The 23225-nt window shown below is 41.1% G+C and overlaps 2 protein-coding genes across 3 annotated transcripts; one reads left to right on the top strand and one right to left on the bottom strand.

Moving 5' to 3' along the window:
• Positions 1-469: 469 nt before the first annotated feature.
• LOC131448142 (GRIP and coiled-coil domain-containing protein 2) lies at positions 470-19227 on the bottom strand. 2 transcript variants are annotated; one of them, XM_058620288.1, is made up of 24 exons: positions 19037-19227; positions 18459-18524; positions 18262-18346; positions 18019-18098; positions 17774-17878; positions 17167-17671; positions 15189-17002; positions 14455-14518; positions 13705-13805; positions 13485-13583; positions 12734-12853; positions 11275-11439; positions 10961-11065; positions 10207-10369; positions 9641-9741; positions 9337-9414; positions 9077-9214; positions 8866-8987; positions 8076-8252; positions 7577-7785; positions 5646-5870; positions 5275-5435; positions 2478-2679; positions 470-2219 (listed from the first exon to the last, which is right to left on the bottom strand). In XM_058620288.1, the coding sequence occupies exons 1-24, from the start codon at positions 19040-19042 to the stop codon at positions 2146-2148; spliced, it is 4965 nt and encodes a 1654-aa protein (XP_058476271.1). In that variant the 5' UTR covers positions 19043-19227; the 3' UTR covers positions 470-2145. The 2 variants fall into 2 exon arrangements, with proteins under 2 accessions (XP_058476271.1, XP_058476280.1); XM_058620297.1 differs by having other exon boundaries at positions 5275-5414.
• tmem223 (transmembrane protein 223) lies at positions 3228-4289 on the top strand. The gene has a single exon (XM_058620311.1). It carries the CDS (start codon positions 3373-3375, stop codon positions 4189-4191), a length of 819 nt encoding a protein of 272 aa, XP_058476294.1. The 5' UTR covers positions 3228-3372; the 3' UTR covers positions 4192-4289.
• Positions 19228-23225: the final 3998 nt, after the last annotated feature.

The raw sequence follows: 23225 nt of genomic DNA, 5'->3' as shown, positions 1-23225 counted from the left end.
AATGCGTCAGTTAAAGAAAATAGAGGGTAATAAAACATGTTAAAAATAATAGACAAGAAAACATGGTTAAGAAATGCTTAGGTCTGCGAGGCGATAATGACAGTGAGGTGAGGACATAATGACATGTTTACCATTCCTTTCCAGTGGCAGATTTGTCAGTTATTATTTGTTGTTTCCTCCCTTGTCTGCGTCATGACACCGAAAGCACATTTATTGCCTTAAAAGGAAACGCCTCAAACCCCCTCCCTCCTCCAAGAGGGATCAGCACTTCATAGCAAATATCATAGCAAAAAAAAAAGTAGCTTACCTAAAAGTCTGAAGCCATAAAGAGTGAATAAAATCCCTGGTTGTGCTTCACTGTTCATCTTCGAGCGACTCCAGTTTCTGGAGCTTTTTCACCTGTAGCATATACATGTCATGTATAGTTTTAAAGTGAATATTGTGTTTGAATGCAAAGTCACTACAAACATTCTGATCAATATTGATTTTTATTATTGTTTACAGTAAATAATGAACCACAAAAACTCTGAAATTAGCGGTCGCCTCATATATGATTTCAACATAAACCTGAGCACTGTGTGTTAACTAGGGAATAGTTAACACACAGCAAAAGCTCAGGACTTCACTCTATAATATTTTATAGGTATGATTTTATTCTTAGCTTCTGCAAACATAAACCTTCGTTAATATAAAAGCCTTTAATAAAAATACATTCACTCGTGCTGAATTAATCCCATTAGAAGCTGCCAGTGGAATGAGATAGTGAACAGGCTAGTTCTCGTCATCATTGGAAGGAGAAGTGTGTGTGTTTGGACTTCTGAGTGAAATCATATTCCCCTCAGGTTCAACAGGGAGGTCAGATCGTCTTTCTCAAGGACACTTCAGCAGGGGTGGATGTGCTTAAAGTAACACGGGGACTGAACAGCTGCCTTCACATAAAGTTGCAACAAATCTCTCACGCTCAGGTGTGGCTTAACAGCAACACAACAAAACCATAAAGGATTTCCAAAACTGAGGATAGAACTCATTAACATAGCTTTGTATACATTAATGACAACCACACAGAAAACTGAACAAAACTCACAAACTATTCATTTCAACAGCAAACAATGAAGCGTAATGAATGGAAGTTTTAACTTCCTCTGATTTAAGACAACAGTGAACGGAACAACTGCACAGTCAGTCAGAAAAAGTGCAGGTAATATTGTTTTTGGTTTTTTTATCAGTTATGTTGATAAAGTGAGTCCGATAATGTTTGATGTGAATCTCTTTGTACTTTAAGTGATTTAATGACAGAGTCAAATGGACCACACTAGTGGAACAGTGTGTTTTAGTTCACCGACTCAATCACACATACTGCAGACTGTTTTCCAAAGCACACAAGCGTAGAGGTTTCCTCGTGTATCGTTTTACCTTCCAGAAAAACTGTTAGTACAAGAAAGGCATATAAGATTTTAAATAGGGCTACATTTTTCAGCCTTCTACACTTGAACATGCACCTACAACAGAAAAAAAATATAAAGCAAATGTCTTATTTTGCCCAAAAGAGCTAAAATTTGAGTTAAATCCTTCATGTGTACTGTGCTGCCCAGTACAAGCACATCAGAGGCACAACAACCAAACATCTGAATATCATACTCACATTATGCCATTTGCACAGATGATTAATACCTCCATACCATAATATGCCCATATTATACAATGTTGCTCTTACAACATCATATACCCACCCCATTCACAAAATGATCATAGCGTCCAGATGCCTTGAGGTCCACTTCAAGTAAATGTAATAATGCCCAGCAACTGTTATAAATTAAAGTACATTTCAGTTGAATGATTATGGAAGACAGAACATGTCACGCTTGACAATCATTGACAAGAGACTAATGTGACCATTGCGCATCTAATTTACCTCCATCTTCATCTAAAATGTTTTTGATTTCGTCCCTACCCCCCGATACCTTCACAGTCTTTTCTTCAAACATTCGTTGGTCCATTCTATTGTGTTCCAAACACCCCAGTGAACCTCCAAGCAAATTAAGTTGTTTTAAGTGCACAACATCGCAGAACTGGTACAGTTTTCACAGAAAAAGGCCCAGTAAGGCCTGAGCACTATTGTTTTTGTTGATCTGTCGATGGTCAAGTTTATTTAATTCCGGACCAGCTGTGTAAATACGAGGACCAGCCTGAGCCCCGAGCCCCGGACGCCTCCACCGTACCTGCACAAGAGGAAGCCAAAAACACCTGGTTAATACCCAAGAAAATGAACAAAAGATGTCCGCTGTCTGTATGTGTTCAGGTGTTGAGCATGAAAGCAATTTATAATCATTTATATTTACAACTATTGTTTTGATGATTTATTAAAGAATCACCAAAATCCACCAAACTCCTTGTCACTGTCAGTGTTAAACAAGCTTTTTGACAAAATGACAGACAAACAGAGTAGTAGACTTCATTTCACGTAGTTCATACTGTACCTTGTGCAATAGCAGCCAGTTTGCTTTTCTCCTCTGGACTGAGCTGCAGCATGGTGTGAATAACCGGCAGAAGGGCCTGCCTCTCACTGCCAGATTGCAGGAAGATGAACTGCAGCAGGACATTCTTCAGATATTCCAGGTTGGCCACACTCTTCTCCCTCTCCTGGTTTCGCTCAAGGCGACGCAATTCACTTTTCAACAGCTAGCAGGTGAAAAGAAAGAAACAAGAAATAAAACGTTTGCAATGTTTTTGTAGTGTGAACAAGATATATTCTCTAGTCAAAAGACCATTTTCACAGCAGTGTAAACGTGTGTGTGTGTGTGTAAACTTTGTGTCTGTACGAGAGAACCAACAAGACAAGACAAATCAAAAATATGAATTATATTTGTGCTCTTCCTGCCATAAAATGAAAAATATCTAATGAGAAAATGTCAGGTAACCAATAGGCTCATGTCTGGAACAGTAAAGTGACACAAAATAAAGTGAAACTGCTTAATTTAAGTAGTAGTAGTAGTAGTAGTATTCAGCATTACATCAGTTGTAAGAAATGTTTTCTCTAGCTTTAAATAATTAGGAAAACATGAGTGTACAATGTAAGGTGTTTGTTATTTATTATTAAATAACAACATTTGTTGTTGTTGAACTTAAAAAGTGTATTAAGGTTGTTTTTACAGTACTGGGTTAGGGTTAGAGGAGAGTTGAAATAAAGACATTTGATCCTCCGTACTTTCCGTAGTGGGAAAGGCTACGTCACACATTAAATATGGCGGCGCTCCTAGGACTCTCACGGTTGTCCGGAGAGTTGCATTAAAGAGCAGATTTCAACGATAAACGCTGAACTTGATATGCAGTATTTATGTGAAAGTCTGGTGGATTAAACTAACATCGAATACAATGGGATTGGAGCGTCTGCTGTGTGGGCTGCCGCGGTTTTATTCCAGACAGCTCCCACTCGTTAACGTTCAACACAAAGTCAACTTGTTTGGAAAAGCGTCCACATCGACTCAGACTTCACCGAGTGTCGTCCTGTCCAAGTGGGTCACATGTATTCCTGGTCTCAGCCGTGGGATATGCGTCCACACAAGCCGTCACGCCACTCTCAAACAGCTGACAGCCCGCCGCGGCCTCTCCACCTCCAGCCAGCCCTCCAAAGATGTCACCCTGTTCGAGCACGACAAGACGCGCTTCTTCCGGCTCCTATCACTCTTCTGTGGCGGACAGGTCCTCTTTTGGACGTGCATGGCTCACTTCGCCTTCACCGGGCTTAGAAACACTGGGGTCGCTTCAGATAAAGGGAGAGCCAAGGCGCAAACCACCACCACCACCACAGGGCTGGCTGGGATGTGGAGTTTTGAGATGAACCTAGGATCAAACACCTGGAGGTACGGCTTCACCCTAGGATGCCTGTCTATAGGCGCAGTGATCGTGAGCGTCGGGACTCTATTTTGCCGTCGTTCTGTCAGCAAGGTGGTTTTACACCGGGGAGGGAAGTTGGTGACAGTTTGCACACAGTCACCCTTGGGTCCAGACCTAGGGCAGAAAATCACAGTCCCACTGTCTGAGGTTGCCTGTCACGCCCATAGACAGGAGTCCCATTCATTCATCCCGCTCAGGGTCAAAGGACACAAGTTCTACTTTCTCCTGGACAAAGACGGGACTGTGAACAACTCCAGGCTATTTGATGTCACCGTTGGGGCATATCGGTCATTTTAAAAACTGTTTGGTGGACTGGTCATCCGATCTAATTTTGCAATAACATGACAGTTGTATGATTATCTCCTCACCTAAATAAAAATAAATCTTCAACACTGGTTTGGGTTCATGTATGCTGAGTATTTGAAGCAGCACTATATAACTTGGATGTGTACTGTAGCAAATATGCCACCATGAAAGTGGATGTTTAATGGCTTCTAAGGTTTTAAACTGACCTCAGTTCAGCATTACTACTAGGCCACTCTCTGACTATCCTTAAGTTACCCACTTCTCATTGTTCCCTTACCTGCTCATCAAACTTACACAGGTTGCTTTCATACATACACTACACTCTGGAGATTGTCTGGACAGGCTGTATGTGTGAACGCAAATGTGTGCAGATGTCACTTCAAAGATTCTGCAAGGATTCTTCTGCCAGCTCTGAAGTATTGCCTCGCAGTTTATCTTCGAACGAGCTCCTGAGAATGCAGCATTAGAAAGTCTGGAGGATCCACCTCACCCCCACCCAAATATGGATGGATCCTCCATAGATTTTTCTAGTTCAGCGCATGCGTCTAACCCAGAAAGTGTCCTACTACAAGTGAACAATAATCTCCAAAAAATGTCCAAACCCAAATCCACAGACACTTCCTGGAGTTCATGTTTTTACTGACCTTCATTTCAGCATAAACTTGCTGAGCCTGATTGTGGCACACTTACAAACTTCTCACACCTAAATTAACTCACCGACATGATTTAGAAGCTGTTATTTCAAGGGAGTGTTGCTTTGAGAGTTAACTCAATTTAGTGCAAAAACAACCGATTATATAGTTGGAAGAAGTCTTAATTACTAAGCAGGACAAACATTTTCTAGATCCAGTTTCCCATTTGGTGCTTTCTTGTCTTGCCAAGTGAATGTATAAAAGAGAATCATTATTTTAGAGGGGGACTTTCAAATTGGATTTATGAAATCCTTAAAAAATATTTCATTATTATAAATGATTCAAAATGAGCATTGTGTCAATTAAGTTAAATGAACTGAACTTGTGAAAGTAAACACATTTGGTTATGTTGTCTGCGTGTGCCTGTGTATATGATACATACAGTGATCTGCTCCATGAGAACAGCGTTGGTGGCCTCGGTTTCATGAAGCAGGCTGTTCACATGTTCCATGCTGCGGGTTGCTGTGCTCAGCTTTTGACTTAGTTCTTCTTTGGTTGGCTCCACCGACCACACAAATGGCTCTAGAGATGCAACCAGAGACACTGGTGAAGATAGTGGTTATAAAAGTTGATGGATGTCAAAGTGTGTGCCTCACGTGATTTGTACATGGTATGGAGGTTAATGAAAATACATTTAAGTAATGTAGAGTAAAAGGAAAAATTTTAGGCCCTTTACACATTTGCATCTTGACACAAACAAGACGTTTGTGACATGGAAGTTATACTATAGTGCATCTCTGTTGTTTAACACACCTTGTTTGGGATCCGGAGACGTGAGAAGCTGCTCCAGAGAGGGAAGAGATGCAAGTGCAGGAGAGGGGCTTTCACTTTCAGTTGTCTCCATACCCTCACCCTCTTCCCTGGCCATAGACTGAAGGTCGTTCAGGGACATCAGTCCCAGTCCCGACTGGTTTTGATCTGTATTTCTGCGGGTATCCGATGCCAGAGGCTTACGAACGGAATGCACCGTTACTCCACCTAAGAGAGGGTTTGTTGAAGAAAAAAATAAATGTTATTCAAAATTTCAGCATATTTCAGTGAACAATGGCATACATATGATAAGATTGCATTTAAAACATAAGTGAATTCAATACATAGCTCATTTAGTCAATCTCTCCTGTAACTACTATGGCTTAGAAAAAACTAATAAATCAAAGAAATGTCAACACAATTTCAAGCCTTTATCTCTGGACCACCAAAGAAATATGCACTATCCATCACTATGAATTTTTAATAAATCTCACACAAAGTTGTGAGACGGTGTCCTACTTCTTTGTGACATGAGGGGGCACCAGACACACTTTTGTGTTGTCCAGTTCAGCTGTTGTAAACAACAACAAGTGGGTAAAGCAGGGAGAGAAGAGGAGGAGGGTGGTGTGTGTGTGTGTGTGTGTGAGTGAGAGAGACAGAGAGTGGGTGGACAGAAGAGAAGATTGTGATTAATGTACCTGAACCTGAACCAAGAGGCCAGACTCCTAACCAGTCCCCTCACCATCCCGCCCACAGTCTGGCACTCTACTGCCTCACTCCACGCAGCTGAGTGAAGTCATGACCAAGATGAAAAAGTCCTGCTACATAATTTGTGTTTTGCTTGTTTTACGGAGTGTTAATGCATTAATGCACCCAAATTATTAGCTCCATCAATCTAAAGCTAGTGACACAACAATCCTCGCTTTTTTGATTAAAAAAGTGAAATTGGGTATTTTTAGTTTTTGTTTGTGTCAAAATAATTCATGTTTGATGTGTGGGATTATCTCGCATCATCATGATGACATCTAACAGTGAAGTTGCAATATACCAAATTGTAATACCCCTCATATATGGTTTGTCTGCTCGGTGTTACTGTAGAGATGTCATAGTTCAAAAGAACTACACAACTAAAAAATAAAAATGAAGAATGTATTCCACATAATTCCAACACAATGGACCAACAAACTAGGGAAAACATGATGAGAAATATTGATCACTTTGCAAATAATGGTTAACAAAATATTTTACGAGAGCAGTAAAAACAATTTGAGGCCAGCACTTTTATACCACACCTGTTCAACGGGACCAGTAAAACACACTGATGTGAATTCTTCCGTGTTGTAATTGCCATTAAATCCCAATATAGCAGTAAAAGGCTTAAATATGACTCTCAATTAAGGTTGATATTGGCTCTATGAACCAGACTAATCCTGGTGTGCAGCTGAAAGCCATTAATGAATCTCTCCAGATGCCACAGTGAGCTGTTGGCCAAACTGGAGGCAGGAACAAAGCTAAGAAGCCTCAGCAACACCTGGCCATGCCAAGGTAACGGAGAGGAAAAACACACACACACACACACTTGCCTTTCCAAGTCTTTACTATGTGTGCATTTGCGGTTTGATTCCACAGGGCAGCTGTGTGGGAGGTGATGAATGTGATTCCAGCACTGCTCATCTGACAAACTCCCCCTTCCTCTCACCCATAACTCCTCTCATAGGAGAGAGTTGACGCAAGGGAGAAAGTAAACATTTATACCGTTCACTCACTGAAGCTAATTCCTGTCCTGTATGTCCAGGCAGCGTTTACCTTGACTGTTCAGCTGTTTAGTAAAATAACAGATCTGTGTATCCTCCACCTATACAACGACTCGTTGATTTTCAGATTCGGCAGTGTGATAAATCTGAATGGACTTCATAGTTTCCCTGAACGCTTACTGTTGTGGCTCTGCAGGGTGAACAGTTGCTCCTCAACACGGGTGAGTTGGCTTTGCAGGGTCTCCACCGTGGCTCGGTGATCGTCCTGCAGCCTTCTCATCTGCTCCCTGTACGTCTGGCGCTGGGCCTCGACCTGAGACAAGAGGTCAGCCTGAACCTGGGACAGGTCTGACCGCAGGGAAACATTTTCTGACTGCACTGACAGCAGCCTGGGGGTGGAGACGGAGTAACGAAAAAAAAAAATCAAAGTGTTTAGAGACTGCTGAGTAAGAAGAGGAAAACACCGGGAATGGTTTACAACAGTGAAGGACAGCAGAGTAAATTGTTTGGCCTAACCTGACACTACCAGCATGTGAGCCTACATCTTATTGACAACACAACAACAACATTGACGATACATGGAGAGATTTACCGTAAGTCCACCAAATGTGAGCATGTTACATTCCAGAAAGCACGTGAGCACAAAAAAAAGCCACCTCTTTAAACTTATCCACCTCACCTTTCACGGAGTTCTGCCTCCTTGCTGACAGTTTCTTGGAGGATTTTATTGTGTCTCTCCAGAAGAGTGTCATGTTCAGTCTGGAGCTGCTGCAGCTCTGCCGTGCTGCTCTGAAGGCTCTGATGGCTTTCTGCCAGCCTGGACTTCAACTGCTCCATCTGAGAGAACAACTGCTCTCTGCAGGGAACACATCACACTCATGTCACACACGCGAGTCACTGCTGTGCTTAAGCACATGTCGTTACGTTTCTGCATGCAATTTATCTCTAAAATGAACATTCTAATTCTTCCTTGTGTGTGACATGGCCATTATTTTGCCACTTGGGTTTACATCATGTGAAAAACCATCATGTGTTTACGTCACATCTGATTCCAGGACTGACTCTGCAAATGGATTTTAATAGGGTTACACAATATGTGAAAAGGTAATCGATGCTTAGTTTGGTTTATTAACTTAAAATGCAGTTTTACTTTTAAAGGATTTCTTTAAAAATTACTAATGATGCTGTAAATGGGGTTCGAGGTTGTCATTCTTGAGGACCACTGTTAGCAGCCTTATGTATAAATAGTCCCCCCCCCCCAATTTTTAATAGTGTAGCAGCAGGATTATAATTCCTTTACTGCACACCACATTTTTAATACATCATAGAAAACAATAACAACCACCATTAACCCCATCCATGCACAGAGCAAAACAATAATAACAGGGGTTAAAATAACTTAATTTCAAATCTCATAATTCTACTACAATGAGTAAACAGTGAAATAAGAAAAAAAGCCTCGTCTTTACCTCTCTTGTTTGCCAGAATCACCGTCACTCTGCGTGGTGCTTTTGCTCCTTTGCTGTTTGAGGACGTTATGAACTCGCACCTTGTAACTCTCAAACTCGCCTGTTGTTGCCACAAGCTCAGCCTGGAATAAACCCAAAGATTACGAGGAGATGAACATAAAATATAAAATGTAAAATGTGGTTCAAATATAAAAATTCACTGTCGCTGTACCTTTGCATCATCTCTCTCTTTCAGCAGGCCGTTGATTCGTTGTTGCAGGGAGCTGCTGGTTCTCTGTTGCTGTTCCAGTGCAGACCTCAGCTGCTCCTGAAGACGATGGCGCTCTGCCGTCAGATCACACACCTCTATCTAATTTCATGAACACACATCCACACACACACATTTTAATACATGCAACAACTATATGTTGATTTGTAAAGGTTTTCATTTAAAAAGGAGACAGCAGAGAGACGCTTTGCTGACAGTGTTACCTTGGTGCTTTCTAGCTGCTGCTGGTTGGCCTCTAGCTCTCCTTTCAGAGAGGCCTGCAGCATCATGAGGGAGCTCTCCTGCACTCATGAACACACACAGAGTGAGATATGCATGGTGGAAACGTAGACCTATATGATTCATTGTTCCCAACACCCTTCAAGGCTTTCTCTACATTTATGCCCTGCACACACATGGTCGGATTACACAATTTACATTCATCAGACACTGATGATATTACACACACTGTCAGGAAAACCTGTGGGACCCACTTAGAAACACACACACACTCACACACAAACAGACCTGTTTCTTGGCATCAGCCAAGTCCTTCTTGGTCTTCACCAGCAGCTGTTTCGTCTTGGAGGTCTTCTCCTCCCCCTGGTCTAACTGGGACTTCAAAGCCTCTGGAGAGAGATACAGATGCACAGGCACGTGCACACACACACAGATTATTCACAATATACACAGTGACAGTGTGGAGCAGGAAACACGCTGGCGGTTACATGGATGAATTTGTATTATTAGTGAAAGTAGAATTGTTTTCCTAAAATCTGCAGGATACATGTTTTTGTCATTTTAGGAACCTCACTCTACCACTAGAGTTGTGTTGCAGGTTTTTATTGCTGTAAAAGGGGAGTTTGTTTTCTTTCCAGTGTTTTCTCAATGTGGGAACTGTTGAGTTTTGCTATAATATTATATGGTCTTCTTGGCCGTACTATGTTAATTGCTGTAAGATAATGCAAGTTGTGAAATAGTGCTATACAAATACAGTTCGATTGCATTGAACTGAACAGTTTAGGTTTCTAAAGCTTTTCTTTCTCATTATTATTATTCCAGGTTTTAGTTTGTAAGCATGAACCAGTCCATACCGATTTCCTTCTTGAGTGTGTCCTCTTTCTGAGAGAGCGTGTTCATCTGGGTCTTCAGCTCCTCAGCTGTTTCATCTTTCCCTGAGATTTTGGTGTTGAGTTCCTTCACCAGTCGCTCGTAGTCGGCCATCTCCATGTCTAGCAGTGAGTTGTGCTGCGCCTCCTAGAGACAGAGAGACTCATCAATACTCTTTCAATACAGAGAGCAGAGTTCCCATCAGTCACATTATTTATTCTAAAATAAAACGTATGGATAAATTAATTCAATTCAAATTCAATTCAATGTTTTTTTGTCTTTTTTACATTTCTTTGCATGTAATTATTTGTATACATATTTTTGTACTCTGTCTGGTGACATTTATCGGAAAAATGACTATTATAAAGTAACTGCTATTAATCAGAATCTATTAATAATATTATTAGAGAATCCTATTGGATCTTAGTCAAAAAAAGAAATATCTAAAAATAAACTATAAAAACAACATGTTTGCTGGGCTGTACTAACAATATGGACACATGACAAAGTCAGCCTCCGAGCAGCTTTTGAGTGCATTGCTGTACTATGTAGGTCTCCACTAATGGAAAAGCAGCAACAGCAGCTCCGGTGCTGTGGGCTAGCGTTGCTCTCTTTCTCTCTGAGAGGTGCAGCTGTGGCTGCAGGCTGGCCATCACTACTCCAGCCACTTGACCTTACAGGCCCTCTGAGAAACACAAGTGTCTAAGAAGCATTTTGTGTGTGTGTGTGTGTGTGTACCTTGCGTAGCTGCTCCAGCTGCTGAGCAGTCTGCTGAGACTGCTGCTGCTGCTTGTGGAGCTGGGCTGTCAGCTCTTCTACCTCCTTGACAGCCGATGACAAGTCCTGCAGAGGCGAGCAAACACAAAGGAGGTTTTTGATTTCTGTAAATTTAATGTTATGTAATGAATGAATCACGAACACGGAACCAGGTTTGTTAGTTTTCCCCAAAGCATTTTTTTTTTCTGTTATAAGAAAAAAGAAAAAAGTTAAAGAGTGTGTGAAAATTAGATCAATGCTTAAAATTAAGGCAGTGTAAATCAAAATGTGTCTACCTTTATCTTCTGTTCTTTCATAGTTCTCTCAGCCAGCAGTTCTCTGCCTAGATTGACTGACTGTCTTTGCAGCTCTTGGTTCTGGGCCTCCAGCTGTCTCACTGTGTTCCTAGCGGTCTCCATACCAGCCATCAGGTCCTCTTTCTCACTGCACAGCTTCTCATTCTGCAAAAGCATCAAGTATTACAGATTACGAAAGACAAATGTGCGTATATCTCAAAAAATAATACATTAAAAGGCATTACTTACACAGACGATGAGAAGTGAAATATTCTGCCTTTTCCTTCTTTTAACCCAAGGATCCCAAGAGCATGTTCAACTATTTTAGTAAATTCGACCCTGCACCTTTATCATGCATGTTGTGGATTAGCCTATTTTGATTGTGTATCTGTTTCTGTGATTTTAGTGTTAAATAAATTGAATTACTTTATTTACAATATTCTATTTGGATATTACATTTTTATGTTGTGTGGGGTTTTTATGATTATGATTGTGATCCTGTAACTGTGCTGCTGCCTGTCTTGGCCAGGACACACTTGAAAAAGAGATTTTTATTAAATAAAAAGGTATAACAAAAAAATATTCTTACATTCTAAAGTCTTTTACAATCCCAGTGTTATTCCACATTTGTATGACTACTACAAATATCACATCTACCTTCTTGCTGCATACAAACATCAATCTCACACACCCCCCCCCCCCCAACATTTTCCGCACAAATTGAAAAAAAACATGAATGTCACGTTAAAAAATATATATAGATACATATTGCCTCGCTTAAATCTTAAAATATTGCCACTTATAGATACAAGGTTTTCGTCAGTAAATGCACAGATTGAAAGTCACTCATGCAAATCTGACAGCGGCAGCCTCTGTGGGCTCTCTCTGCAAGGAGCACTGCGCCGGCAACAGCCTCCTCCCATCATCTGTCAGCCCAACACTGAAACTATGATATTATACAGAGATGTCCAGACGTAGTCTGAGATCCCCGACGAGCTTCTAGTCTGCCCAACCCTACCGAGACCCGTGAGCACACACCTGCGTCTCAGAAAATGCTGTTGCACCGTCACGTAGCAGATGGAAGCTATACGCCGCTCCATTTACAGATCTGTTGTTCTCTCATTGGAAAGAGACAGTTATGAGCTTGAGGAGAGGAGGGTATATAAACACAACTTCTCCCAAGCTCACCCAGTCACATCTAATGAGCTACTTGAGGGTGCGGAGCTGTCAAGCATTGCTGGGTAAAGTGTCGCTGGCTAAAATGACTCACTGTTAATCAGCTGGAAACTGAGTTATTGGAGACGTGTATGAGAGATGAATTGCTGGACAAGGTGACGCTGCTTAGATTTACTGGTGGACAAAAGCACTTTCTGCGTCTGTAACTGGTAAAGTGCCTGTGTGCGCGCATTAGTGTATGTGTGTATGTGTGTGTGTGTGTGTTTGATTGAGTGTTTGTTACCTGTGCGACAGCACTGCTGAGTCGTTTGGCCAGCTCCGCAATCTGTCTCTCTGCTGCCTCCACCTTCTCTTTCTCCTTATCCAGTTGCTCTGTTTGCCTGTCGTAATCTATCTGCAGATTCTACACACACACACACACACACGCGCACACACACACACGAGCACACACACACACGAGCACACACAACCACATTCATTACCGGATGCCGGTTGAACAGCTCGATGAAGGTAAACACTATGAATCTCAAATATCAGCTGCATTTACATTCGAGTATAGATGGAGGAAAAACTCTCATTAGACACAATACAGTGGTTTCTTCTCTAATGGAGCCTCAGTCATAAAGCACAGAGCAGTCTGGGGGCCTTTTATGAAAACCACTGGGAGTAACATTGCACACATGGCTGCTTTTTAAGACAGCCACTTTCCACTTTTAATTAGGAACAAATGAGGAATTAATCAAATGTTAAACAAATAAAAGTGTACCGGTACTTTTATTTATTTATTTATTTATTTATCTCATTATGAACATTTAATACAAATGACAACAGTTCTGCAATTTTCAACCACAAATTAGAACATGGCAAATCATAAATATTACCCTGATCAGTTAGTTATTTTATCTTTATTGGCGCACAATTATGTAAACCATTTACAGTCAAATCTATTACTTTAAAGATGCTTCTCTGAGACATTTATTTCAGTGAGCTGTCTCTGTGAAACATACTGGTCGTTTTTCTATCCCTCCTCTTACCTTGTAGCCTTCAGCACCGTGAATAATATCTTTCATAGAGCTGTTCACTTTCTCCCTCTCTGCTCTCAGTGATTCCATTTCCCCATTGAGGGCTGCAATCTGGGAAGAAAAAAAAAAGAAGTATATTACAGTTTAAGCTGCTTATAATAATTTATCTCACCACTGGTGGGAAAATGAGACATAAAGAAAATATTTCCATTTCATAAGTGGAATTCTTTACCTTTTTCTTACTGATGTCAAGCTCCTTTTTTGCTTTGACGGCAACTGCCTTGATTTTGTGAATCTTCTCGTCCTTTTCTTTGTTTCCTTTCTCCAGGAGTGCTGAAAGGAATAGGTTTTTTGATCTCTGAATTAAACACTGATATTAACACCTATATTATTTCTTAATGGGTCAGAAACATGCAAACCACAGGATCACATGTTATTTAAGAATATATTGCAGCTTGAAATATGAATTATTTTCAACTCAATAACAGACAATGTTCACATTAGGGCTTACTATACCATTAAATCTCCAAATGCTGCAAATAATTAGATAATACTGTCACTGTAAAGCTGTAACAGTCCCAAGTGGGGTCCTTAGGAAGAATTATTTTTACACTAAACACAGCCTTGTCTTTAGTTAATTTGTCGCCACTGGCACAATATTAACATAAACACGTGATATACATGTCCCTTTTTTATATAATTGCTAAAATTTAGTTTTTTCTCAAAGCAATGTGAGTTGAGGAGCTTTGATTTACTCAGTTCCTCTCGACTCTTTTTTGCCCCCCCCCCCCCCCCTCACATTAAGATTTGTGCAGACATACATGCATTAGGGAACAGTACTCAGAGGAGCAGCCTGCAGCGTTTTTGTGTGTATGTATTTGGAAGAGTTACCAGGAAATAAAAAGGTACACTTTTTTTCCGCCAAAAAAATACAGATTTTTCTTTTCCGTTTACATCACCCAGTCATAGTTCAAGTCCTTACCCATTTTTGTAGTAATCTCATTGGCAGCATTTTCCTCAGACAAAGCTGACTGAGAAGCAGACTCCTACAGGTGAGACAGAGGAAAGCGAAATAATTAAAAGATTAAAAAAAGGAAAAAGGAAATTAAAGTTATTGATAAAATATTGTCATTCAAAGAAACTACAAGATTTAATTTATCTGTAATTCATTACGTATTATTATGTCAATAACTTTTGTTTCGTCAACAAATTTTGTAATTTAGACAATCAGATATCAGATATGACCCATAGGATGCTGGAGCAGGTTAAAAATACATGGATTCACATATTTTCAGATCAGTCTCACGCATTTTTATGTGAGAATAAAACATGTGAATCATATTGTGCGCATTTCATCTGCCATCTTAGTAGAAAGATAACTGGTTCAAAATGCATAAGTGGCCAATGACGTGGACAATATCCACAAACATATGACTCTCTTTTGACCTGTGCAATGGAGCACAAGGGCTAAAACCAGTGGACTCATGCCTAGGTCTGATACCTTTTAATCTTTTGAGGATTTAAACAAATCTAAATAACACCACTTTTACTTCCATTTCAACCTAATTATTTCCAATTCCGAAGCCAAGCCCACTCTGGGGGTTTTCTCCTAAAGTGTTAAAAATACGAATATAGGCCACATATAGGAATTTCACATCAAGACCTGCAGTGTAAATGCAGCCTAAGAGAAACCTGATGATCAGGAGCTGCACTCACCTGAAGAGCAGCAATTTCACTCCTGAGCTGAGATACAAGCGAGTCTTTCTCTGTGAGCTGTTCTCTGTATTCTCTTCTCTCCTTTTCCATGTTCTCAATTTCCCCTTCCTCCTTCACTTCCTTTTCGTCAGCCAACAAAGAGATCTGAGTCTGCAGTTTTTGGTTCTCTTCACTAATCTTCTCATTGACCGACTTCATATCCAGCAGGTCTTTTTGCAGGCCTTCAATATCCTTCACCAACTCCTCCATGTTGGTTCTCAACAGGTTCCTCTCTTGTTCCAGGCCATTAATGTGGGCCTGAACCTCCTCCTGAACCTCCTCTATTCTCTCCCCTTGAGCCTGCTCTAGTCTTGTCTTCAGAAGATCCCTCTCCTTTCCCAGCTCATCCACACGCGCTCGGAGCTCATTTGCATCCTCTGTGGAGTTTTTGAGAGCTTCATTCATGTTTTCTTCCAGTGCAAAGATGGTGGTGTGAGCCTGCTCGGCCTCCTGTGCCACTGAGTTCAACTTCACCTCTAGGTGATGCTTTTCAGACATCGCCTGCTCCAGCTGAGCCTCCAGGGCTGTCAGCTGGGAGCCCAGGAGCTCCCTCTCGTCCTGAGCTTTAGTAAGCACCGATGATGCCTCTTCCAGTTTCTGATGAAGATCAGCCTTTTCTGTGTCAATCTCTTTTATGGTCAGCTGCAAAGCAGAAACTGTCGCCTGCATTCTTTCCATCTCCTCTTTCAGACTTAATTCTATCTTTTCCCTCTCGTCGTTCAGGTGTTGTACTTCATCCTCCCTCTCCTGTTTCACGCCTTCCAACTCCTTCTCTTTCTCGTCCAACAGCCTCTCGAATTCTTTGGCTCTCCGATTGCCCAGGTTTTGCATTTCCTCTTCTCGTAACTGGAGCTGCGATTGCAGTTTGTCTCGCTCTTCAGTCAGTGTGCTGAGCATCTCTCTCAGGTCTTGGGTCATGTTTTCATTCATCTGCAATAGTGAGAGGATCTCCTCATTCTGCCTGGTTAGCTTCTCCACGGTTTGCTTGAGCTCACACACAGAACTCATTTGGTCCTCTACAGATGCCTGGAGTTTCTGGTCTTCACCCGGGGAACCTTCAGCTTCCCAATTCTGTTTTGCCATGTTCTCCATCAGTGAGTTGTTCTCCTCTGTAACCTCTTTGACCCTCACTAACAGTGTGTCTTTCTCTTTGCTCAGTTCTTCAACCTTGCCTTGGAGTTCTTGCAGATTATTAGCTCCCTGTTCCTTCATAGCTTCATACTGACAAACAAAATCATTAGTTTTTTCCACCAATTCTGTCTCTACACCTTGAAGTATGTTCCTCATGTGTTGACACTCAGCCAGGGCAGAATCTCTTTCCCTGGTCAAAGTCTCACACTGGTCCCTCAGCTCCTCAGTGAGCCTCTGCTGCTCCTCTGGATTTACTCCTAACTCTTTGGATTCCTCTTGGAGCTGTTGTTTGTCGGGATCTGGGGTCATGTCAGGGTCAATGGAGGCATTTTCCCTGCTCATCTGCAGCTCATCGATTTTGAACTCCAGCTCTTCTCTCTCCATCTGGAACTCCTCTTTGATCTTCTCCAACTCAGCTTCCATCTCAGTCTTCACATTACTGAGCAGAGTGAGCTCATCCTGTAACATGGTGTTCTGGGCTTGAAGGTCTTCCAGAGCTGCCGTCAACCTGCTGCTCTCTGTCTCCTCTCCTTCACCGAAGCTGGACTCACCCTGATTTAAGCCAGACAGCGCCAGCATTTTGGCGATCCCAGAACCACGTGCAGGTTCTTCCTCTTCCTCTTGCACATCCTGCAGATAGCTATCTGTAAAAAAAAACAAAAAAACAGCCACATATTTCAGCCAGCATGTAATTCAAAGTACGTCATACATTGAGTGATTGCTTCAACAGGTGATTTTTTTTTCTATTTGGAACAGTAACAACAACAGGAGTTAGTGATCTCAATGTAACAATTAAGTGCTGTTGAACCTTTCAAAGCGAGCTGCTCAGTCAGCTCCTCATGGAGCAACAGGAGACGGTGCCTCTCCATTTCGCAATCCTCTTCCAGAGCCCTCATTTCCTCCTCGTGCTGCAGACTCTTCTGAGCCAGCTCCTCCTTGAGGTTCTCCACCTCCTGCTGGGCCTTTGTTAACTCCCTTTGGTGGCTCTCCTGAAACTCAGCAATGTCCTGGGTCTTTCGCTCCCGGTTAGCTTCGAGTTCAGCACGAAGGGTTTGCAGCTCGACCTCTAAACAGCGACGAACTTCATCAACACTCTCTTTTGCACTGGCCTGTTCAGCTTGTCGCTGCCTCTCCCTTTCACTCTCCCTCTCCCTGTCACTCTCTTCTCGTTCTTTCAATAAATTCTGAAAAAAAGCCACTTCCTCCTGATGTTTATTGTTACATTCTTCGATACTGCTCTTGAGGGCGTTGATGCTCTTCTGATGGTCTTCTATCACATGGTCAAGCCCTCCTTGCAGCACTGCTAGATCATCCTGCATACAATAACAATGAGAGACATATTTTAATATTTCAGTGTCATAATGAATATACTGGAATAAAGGATTTTATCACAATGGAAATGATTGATTTTTCACCTTGGCTTTCTGCTTGGTAATCTCTAGGTCTTTACGAGACAGTGCAAGACTCTGCTGAACTTCTGCCTTCTCCAGCAGTAAGGCATCCATCCTCTCGGTCAGCTCCTACAGTATTACAGACACACAACAACCACGTGACTCAGATGATGCAGTATGAAAATGAAGTATTACCATATTAAGTACTATACATTAATGCATGAATATTCAAAGCAGAAATGTGATGAGATGCTGCCCTACAAACAAACCTGTATCAGTGTGGAGTCAACTGAACTGCTGCTACCATTTTTGGATTGCTCTTTGAAGGATTGAACTTCTTTTTCCAAATCTGATGAAAGATCATGTCACAAAGAAACACCAGATCACATATGTATGTAAGAGACACACGCAAACATGAGCTGTAGCAGCATATATACAGTATGTATATATATATATATATATATATATATATATATATATATGTATACATATATGTGTGTTTGTGTGTATACCTGAACACTTGCTCTTCATCTTCTGCATGGCAGCCATCTGCTTTTTGGCAAACTTGATGAGGTCATCTTTGGCCAGTGTGTCCAGCTGAGAATACAATGTAAAGAAAGGGTAGCCACAATAATCCATTAAGCACCCATTTGAATTGCCCATCAAAACATACAGTATAGTAGGTGTTGTTCCAAATTGTGTGCGGTACCTTTGATTTGACTGCACCGGCGGCTGGTGATTGAGCCGGAGACTCGGCTCTGCTGCCATCAGCATCCTGTTTTAGCAAGAAGGAAAAAGGAGAAATGTACTGTAACATGAATCTTTGTGGGAAAATGCTCCATCACGTTTTCTGTTTTTATTATTTATTCCATGTTTAAGCTTGGCACACAAACACATCAATCTTTAATAATAGTTTAATTTGAATGTCAGCTGTAAAATTGTTGTTGTTTTTTCGAAGTATCAAAATGTACACAATCACACTGAATGGCTGGGCAGGGAGGTCAGTGTCAGCCTTATTAAATGATGATATACTGCATGTTGGATAAATGCAAGCCTGGAATGTGACATTAGGTATAGACGCTTCATCCGCATTCAACGTAATTTAATACCTAGGGCATTCTGTCAAAAGGCAGCACATAACCTAACCTGCTGCACACTGGCACAGTTACGATTTCCCTTCACAATTAAAGGCGATAAGTATTTTGACGATACCGTGAGCTGACTTGAACACACGGCTGTACTAACTACTGACTGGCTAACGCTAACTTCTCGACAGTGAACATTTACCTCCATCTCAGTCGCTCGGTTCTCCAGCTGCTTCCCAGTCGTCAACGACAAACACAGGGACACAACACGAGACTTGCACAGACCGAGTCAAAGCGATATCTGAGGTTATTTCGGATTACTTGGACATTTAACACGAAAACAGTCCTTGTGTTTTGGTTTGCTAAAGCAGCCACTTGCTTCCGCAATCGTCAACCCAGTGACGTCGACACGGTTGACGTCACAAGCTCGACAGGATTATGAATCCGGTTTATTCAAGCAAAAGTACTTCGGGGCTTTATTTCTTTGCGATACAGGTTTATCTTGCTTTTATTGACATGAAAACTGCATCCTTTGGTTTTTTTTTACTGCTGAAAAGCACTGAAACACGGAAAATAAGGATATCATAAGTCTGAACAGGGGGTCTCATACTAGCAGTGACGTGCACAGGGGTGGGGGCAGGGGGTGGGGGTGCCCTCTTGAGTCACAAGACACACACTTAAGTATCTTCTAGAGCAGTGTTTAACACACTTTTCACACACCCTTACAGGACCTTAAGTTAACTTTCTTTGGCCACCAGCCACTGTGGCAAGTGGTTTTCACAGTGGCTCTTTACCAGCCACATTTTTGTGTGCCTTAAATAAAGGTGAACGACACAGAAAATGCATCAACATGGTTCTTGAAATTGTTCCGAGTGTAAATTAAAGTGCTGTTCAAATTAATGACTGGGCCTAGTTTATAGAAAACAACAGAATTAGAAACAGGCAATCATGTCACTGATGGTCTTGTTTATTTAGTTAACACCCAGCTCAATGTGAGTCAGTGGCTTATTGAGGACCTGTGGTCCCTAACTGCCTCTAACTTTAAGTTTTTTGTCCCGATTACAAATCGCTTTTTCTGAGCTATACATACAACACTCACGACAGTACATTTCTTCTGTACTAATGCCATAAACGTTACAAACCTTGCCATCTGCGCCAAGTATGACCACTTTGTGTTAAAAAGGTGCCCTTTTTATTTTCGCCCCTGCCCTTCGAAATGGCTGTGTACACCACTGGGTAGCAGTAGTAGTAGTAGTAGTAGTAGTGATAATGATAATTTATTTAAAAATAATAATTTAAACAACTATAAAGGAGATAATGAGGAATGGAAGTTACGAATGAATCTATTTTTATTGAGTACCAGCTCCTCCCCTCAGGCTGACGCCTAAGAGCCCCAGTGCAGCCTAAACCACTTAAAGAACTGCTTCATACCTCTCTTCATTAGAGAACTCAATATTAAAAAGTCAGTAATGCTGTCTTTTTTCCCCCCAATGTAATTGTAACCATTTTGTTTTATAATGACTTATTTTTTTCTATAATGACTGTACTATTGGCAATATTTGATTTGTTTTTTTCTTTTACTTTCAGATTTGCAGATAGGAGACTGTATGAGTAAGGGCATATAAGGCATAAAATCGTTCCAAAGCTGTCACATTCTATGACGTTGTTGTTTCTGGGTCTGCTGCAGGGAGGTGGTGACTATATCCTGGCCTCACGCTGACTTCTGGCCTGTCATAAACTATGGTGACGGCCTGTCTGTGATTCTGCATTCCAATCACACGAGGTCCAGCTTTATCTGTTGAATATGGAAAGCGTCTGTCTTTGACACAACTGATAGAAGCACTGACAGAGGCAGTTTAGTGAGAAGCCTCTCATTCTGACAGGGCTGGGTTGCTCCGGGCAGAGGGGCAGGGGCTCTGCTGACTCTCTGTCTCATCTGGAGCAGGCTCCGTCTCTGCCTTCCACCCTGCCTGGGTCAAACACACCCATCCATCACAGCCCCTCCCTTGTTTTCTCCTGGGCGCTATTTTGCTGCCATTTCGCTCCCCCCCACTCGTGGCCGTCAGTCAGGGACGGCTTTGCAGTAATATAACTGACACTGGCTGCCGTTCAGGGAGTAATGAATAGCCTGGCTGGGTCTATCAGGAAGAGCGACAACCCTTTCCTTCTTCTTTCCCTCTCCTTTGCTTTCCCCCTCTCTTCATCAGTTCTCCCTCGCCGTCTATGTTTGTCTGAACTGTTTCCACATTTAGTGAAAAGCATTGGGAGAGTTGTGTACATTGAAAATTAACATGATTGCAGGTCTCATCCCTTGAGATCAATCAGTGTAGTTGTATAGAAACACTGAAATTGATGGGAACAACAAATAATTATCCTCACTCTGTTCCGTCTTTCCTCCTCCTTTTGCTCCTGCACTCCACTGCACTCAACCTCCTACCCAATCAGCGAAAGGTGACTTTGGGGATGGGGTGTTTATGTCACAGGTCCCCTACAGTGTGATTGAAGCCTCTCGGTAGAACCTCATCAGAGGCTAAGGAAGACAGAGATGTTGATTTTAGGCAGGAATCAACAACAGATTGTTTGACTGTCGACATGTTGTCATGCTGTCTTTGGCTGTCCTGGAAATAACATCATCCATAATAATAAAAAAAATACCAGTGGTCTCCACATGATCACACCAAATTTTCTCTAATTTCTCACTAAATGTCTGTGACGTACATTTTAGCACCAGTTGTATTTGGTAATTTCAACTGAAAATAAGCACTTCCATTTATGAACGAGCCTCTGAGATGGGATTGTTTTCTTTTGCACAGTATTCACTCCGGTCCAATCCTTTTATGAGTCCGTTGCGTTCTGCATTTGTTTTCTTCCTGACATTTTACCTCTGCAGACTGGCAGTACCATTAATAGGTTTGACATTTTAACATATAGCTTTGACATTTTAATGTATTAACGTGGGAACTGAACCTCTCAGTTTGTTCTATTCACTACTGAAAGAAAGGGCTTTTCTAATAAATAACAAAAGCTTATATTCCCAAAAAAATGACAGAATGGGTCATTATATTCTGAGCTGCCGCTAATAGTGTTAGCTCTCGCCGTTATAGGTTAATAGCTAATAAGACCTGTGTCATAATCTCAAGAGGCGTAATCTGTCAAAACATATACATAATTAATATATTTATATATATATATATATATATATATATATATATATATATATATATATATATACACAGTATATATAATTAATTATATGCTATAAATGAGAGAATTGTTGAACTAATTGGGTTGTTTTAACATTTGTTTAGATTTTTGCTCATTATTGAAGATTCATTTAAAGATAAGATACATTTATAGAATATTTAAACTGATTATTTCACTTTGTTGGAAGGACAGCTCCAAATGATGCAGTAAAAGTAGTGAAAAAAACATCACTTACTAATCTAAGGTAAGGCACAGTGTGAAGGAATTATCGTATCTCTTGGCAAACATTAAATATCTTTATCATAATCATCTTTTCATTGAGAAAGAAAACCTGAAAATGAACCCTTTTATATTTCATCAGGAGTCAGTCTTCTTCCATGTAACCCACTTTTGTACTGCCATTTAACAAACACTCCTCATTTGGCTTCATGATTAAGGGAGAATTAATGCATTGATCAACAATTTTTTTTGCAAGTTGAGCAAATTGTTTTTGGCAAAAACCTACATATAGTATAATCATCACTACCATCTAACATCAGAAATCTTGCCAAAGGGAAGCAGTTCCAGTCATCAGGTAAAATGTGGTGATAATTGCAATTTACACTACTACTACTTATGTTCAGAGGTTGCAAAAACTGGGCCGAAAATGACAAGTCTGGATTTTGTGTACATGCATGTACAAGTACAAAAGAGGCAGTGGAGGACCAGTCAGGACGGACATCTATTATTGATGATGTCAGAGCTTCATCCTTTATTTGTCTGTCTGTTGACCTTTGATTTCACTGATGATCTGACTCTCAGGATGCGAAACTAAACTAATCTATCTAAAACTAGAGAGAGCACCCAGAAAGAACAACATTTTTTTTGGATCCTGACTCTGGAACCTGATCTATAGCCAAAACATCTAACATCTAACATCTAAAATCAAGTAATTTCCTCCTTGGACCTTAACCTACATGTACATCCCCCTGAACATTTCATCAAAATCTGTTCTTAACTTTTTGAGTTTGAGATGTTCTGAAGTCTTTGATTTCAACCCAGATTTTAATTAGGAAAAAAGAGCAGTAAGAGTAGCCGTCTTCTCTTCCATGGCCATAGGTTGTCACTGTATGGGTGTATAAATAGTTTGGTGGCTCAGCAGGAGAGCAGCACTTCATCAAGGTCCACAGGCACAGCTTGCATCCGTC

This window comes from Solea solea, chromosome 2, assembly GCF_958295425.1.
Source record: "Solea solea chromosome 2, fSolSol10.1, whole genome shotgun sequence".
NCBI lineage: Eukaryota > Metazoa > Chordata > Actinopteri > Pleuronectiformes > Soleidae > Solea > Solea solea.
Note: the sequence above shows the minus strand (reverse complement) of the source record. Positions and strands in the feature narration are given on the sequence as shown.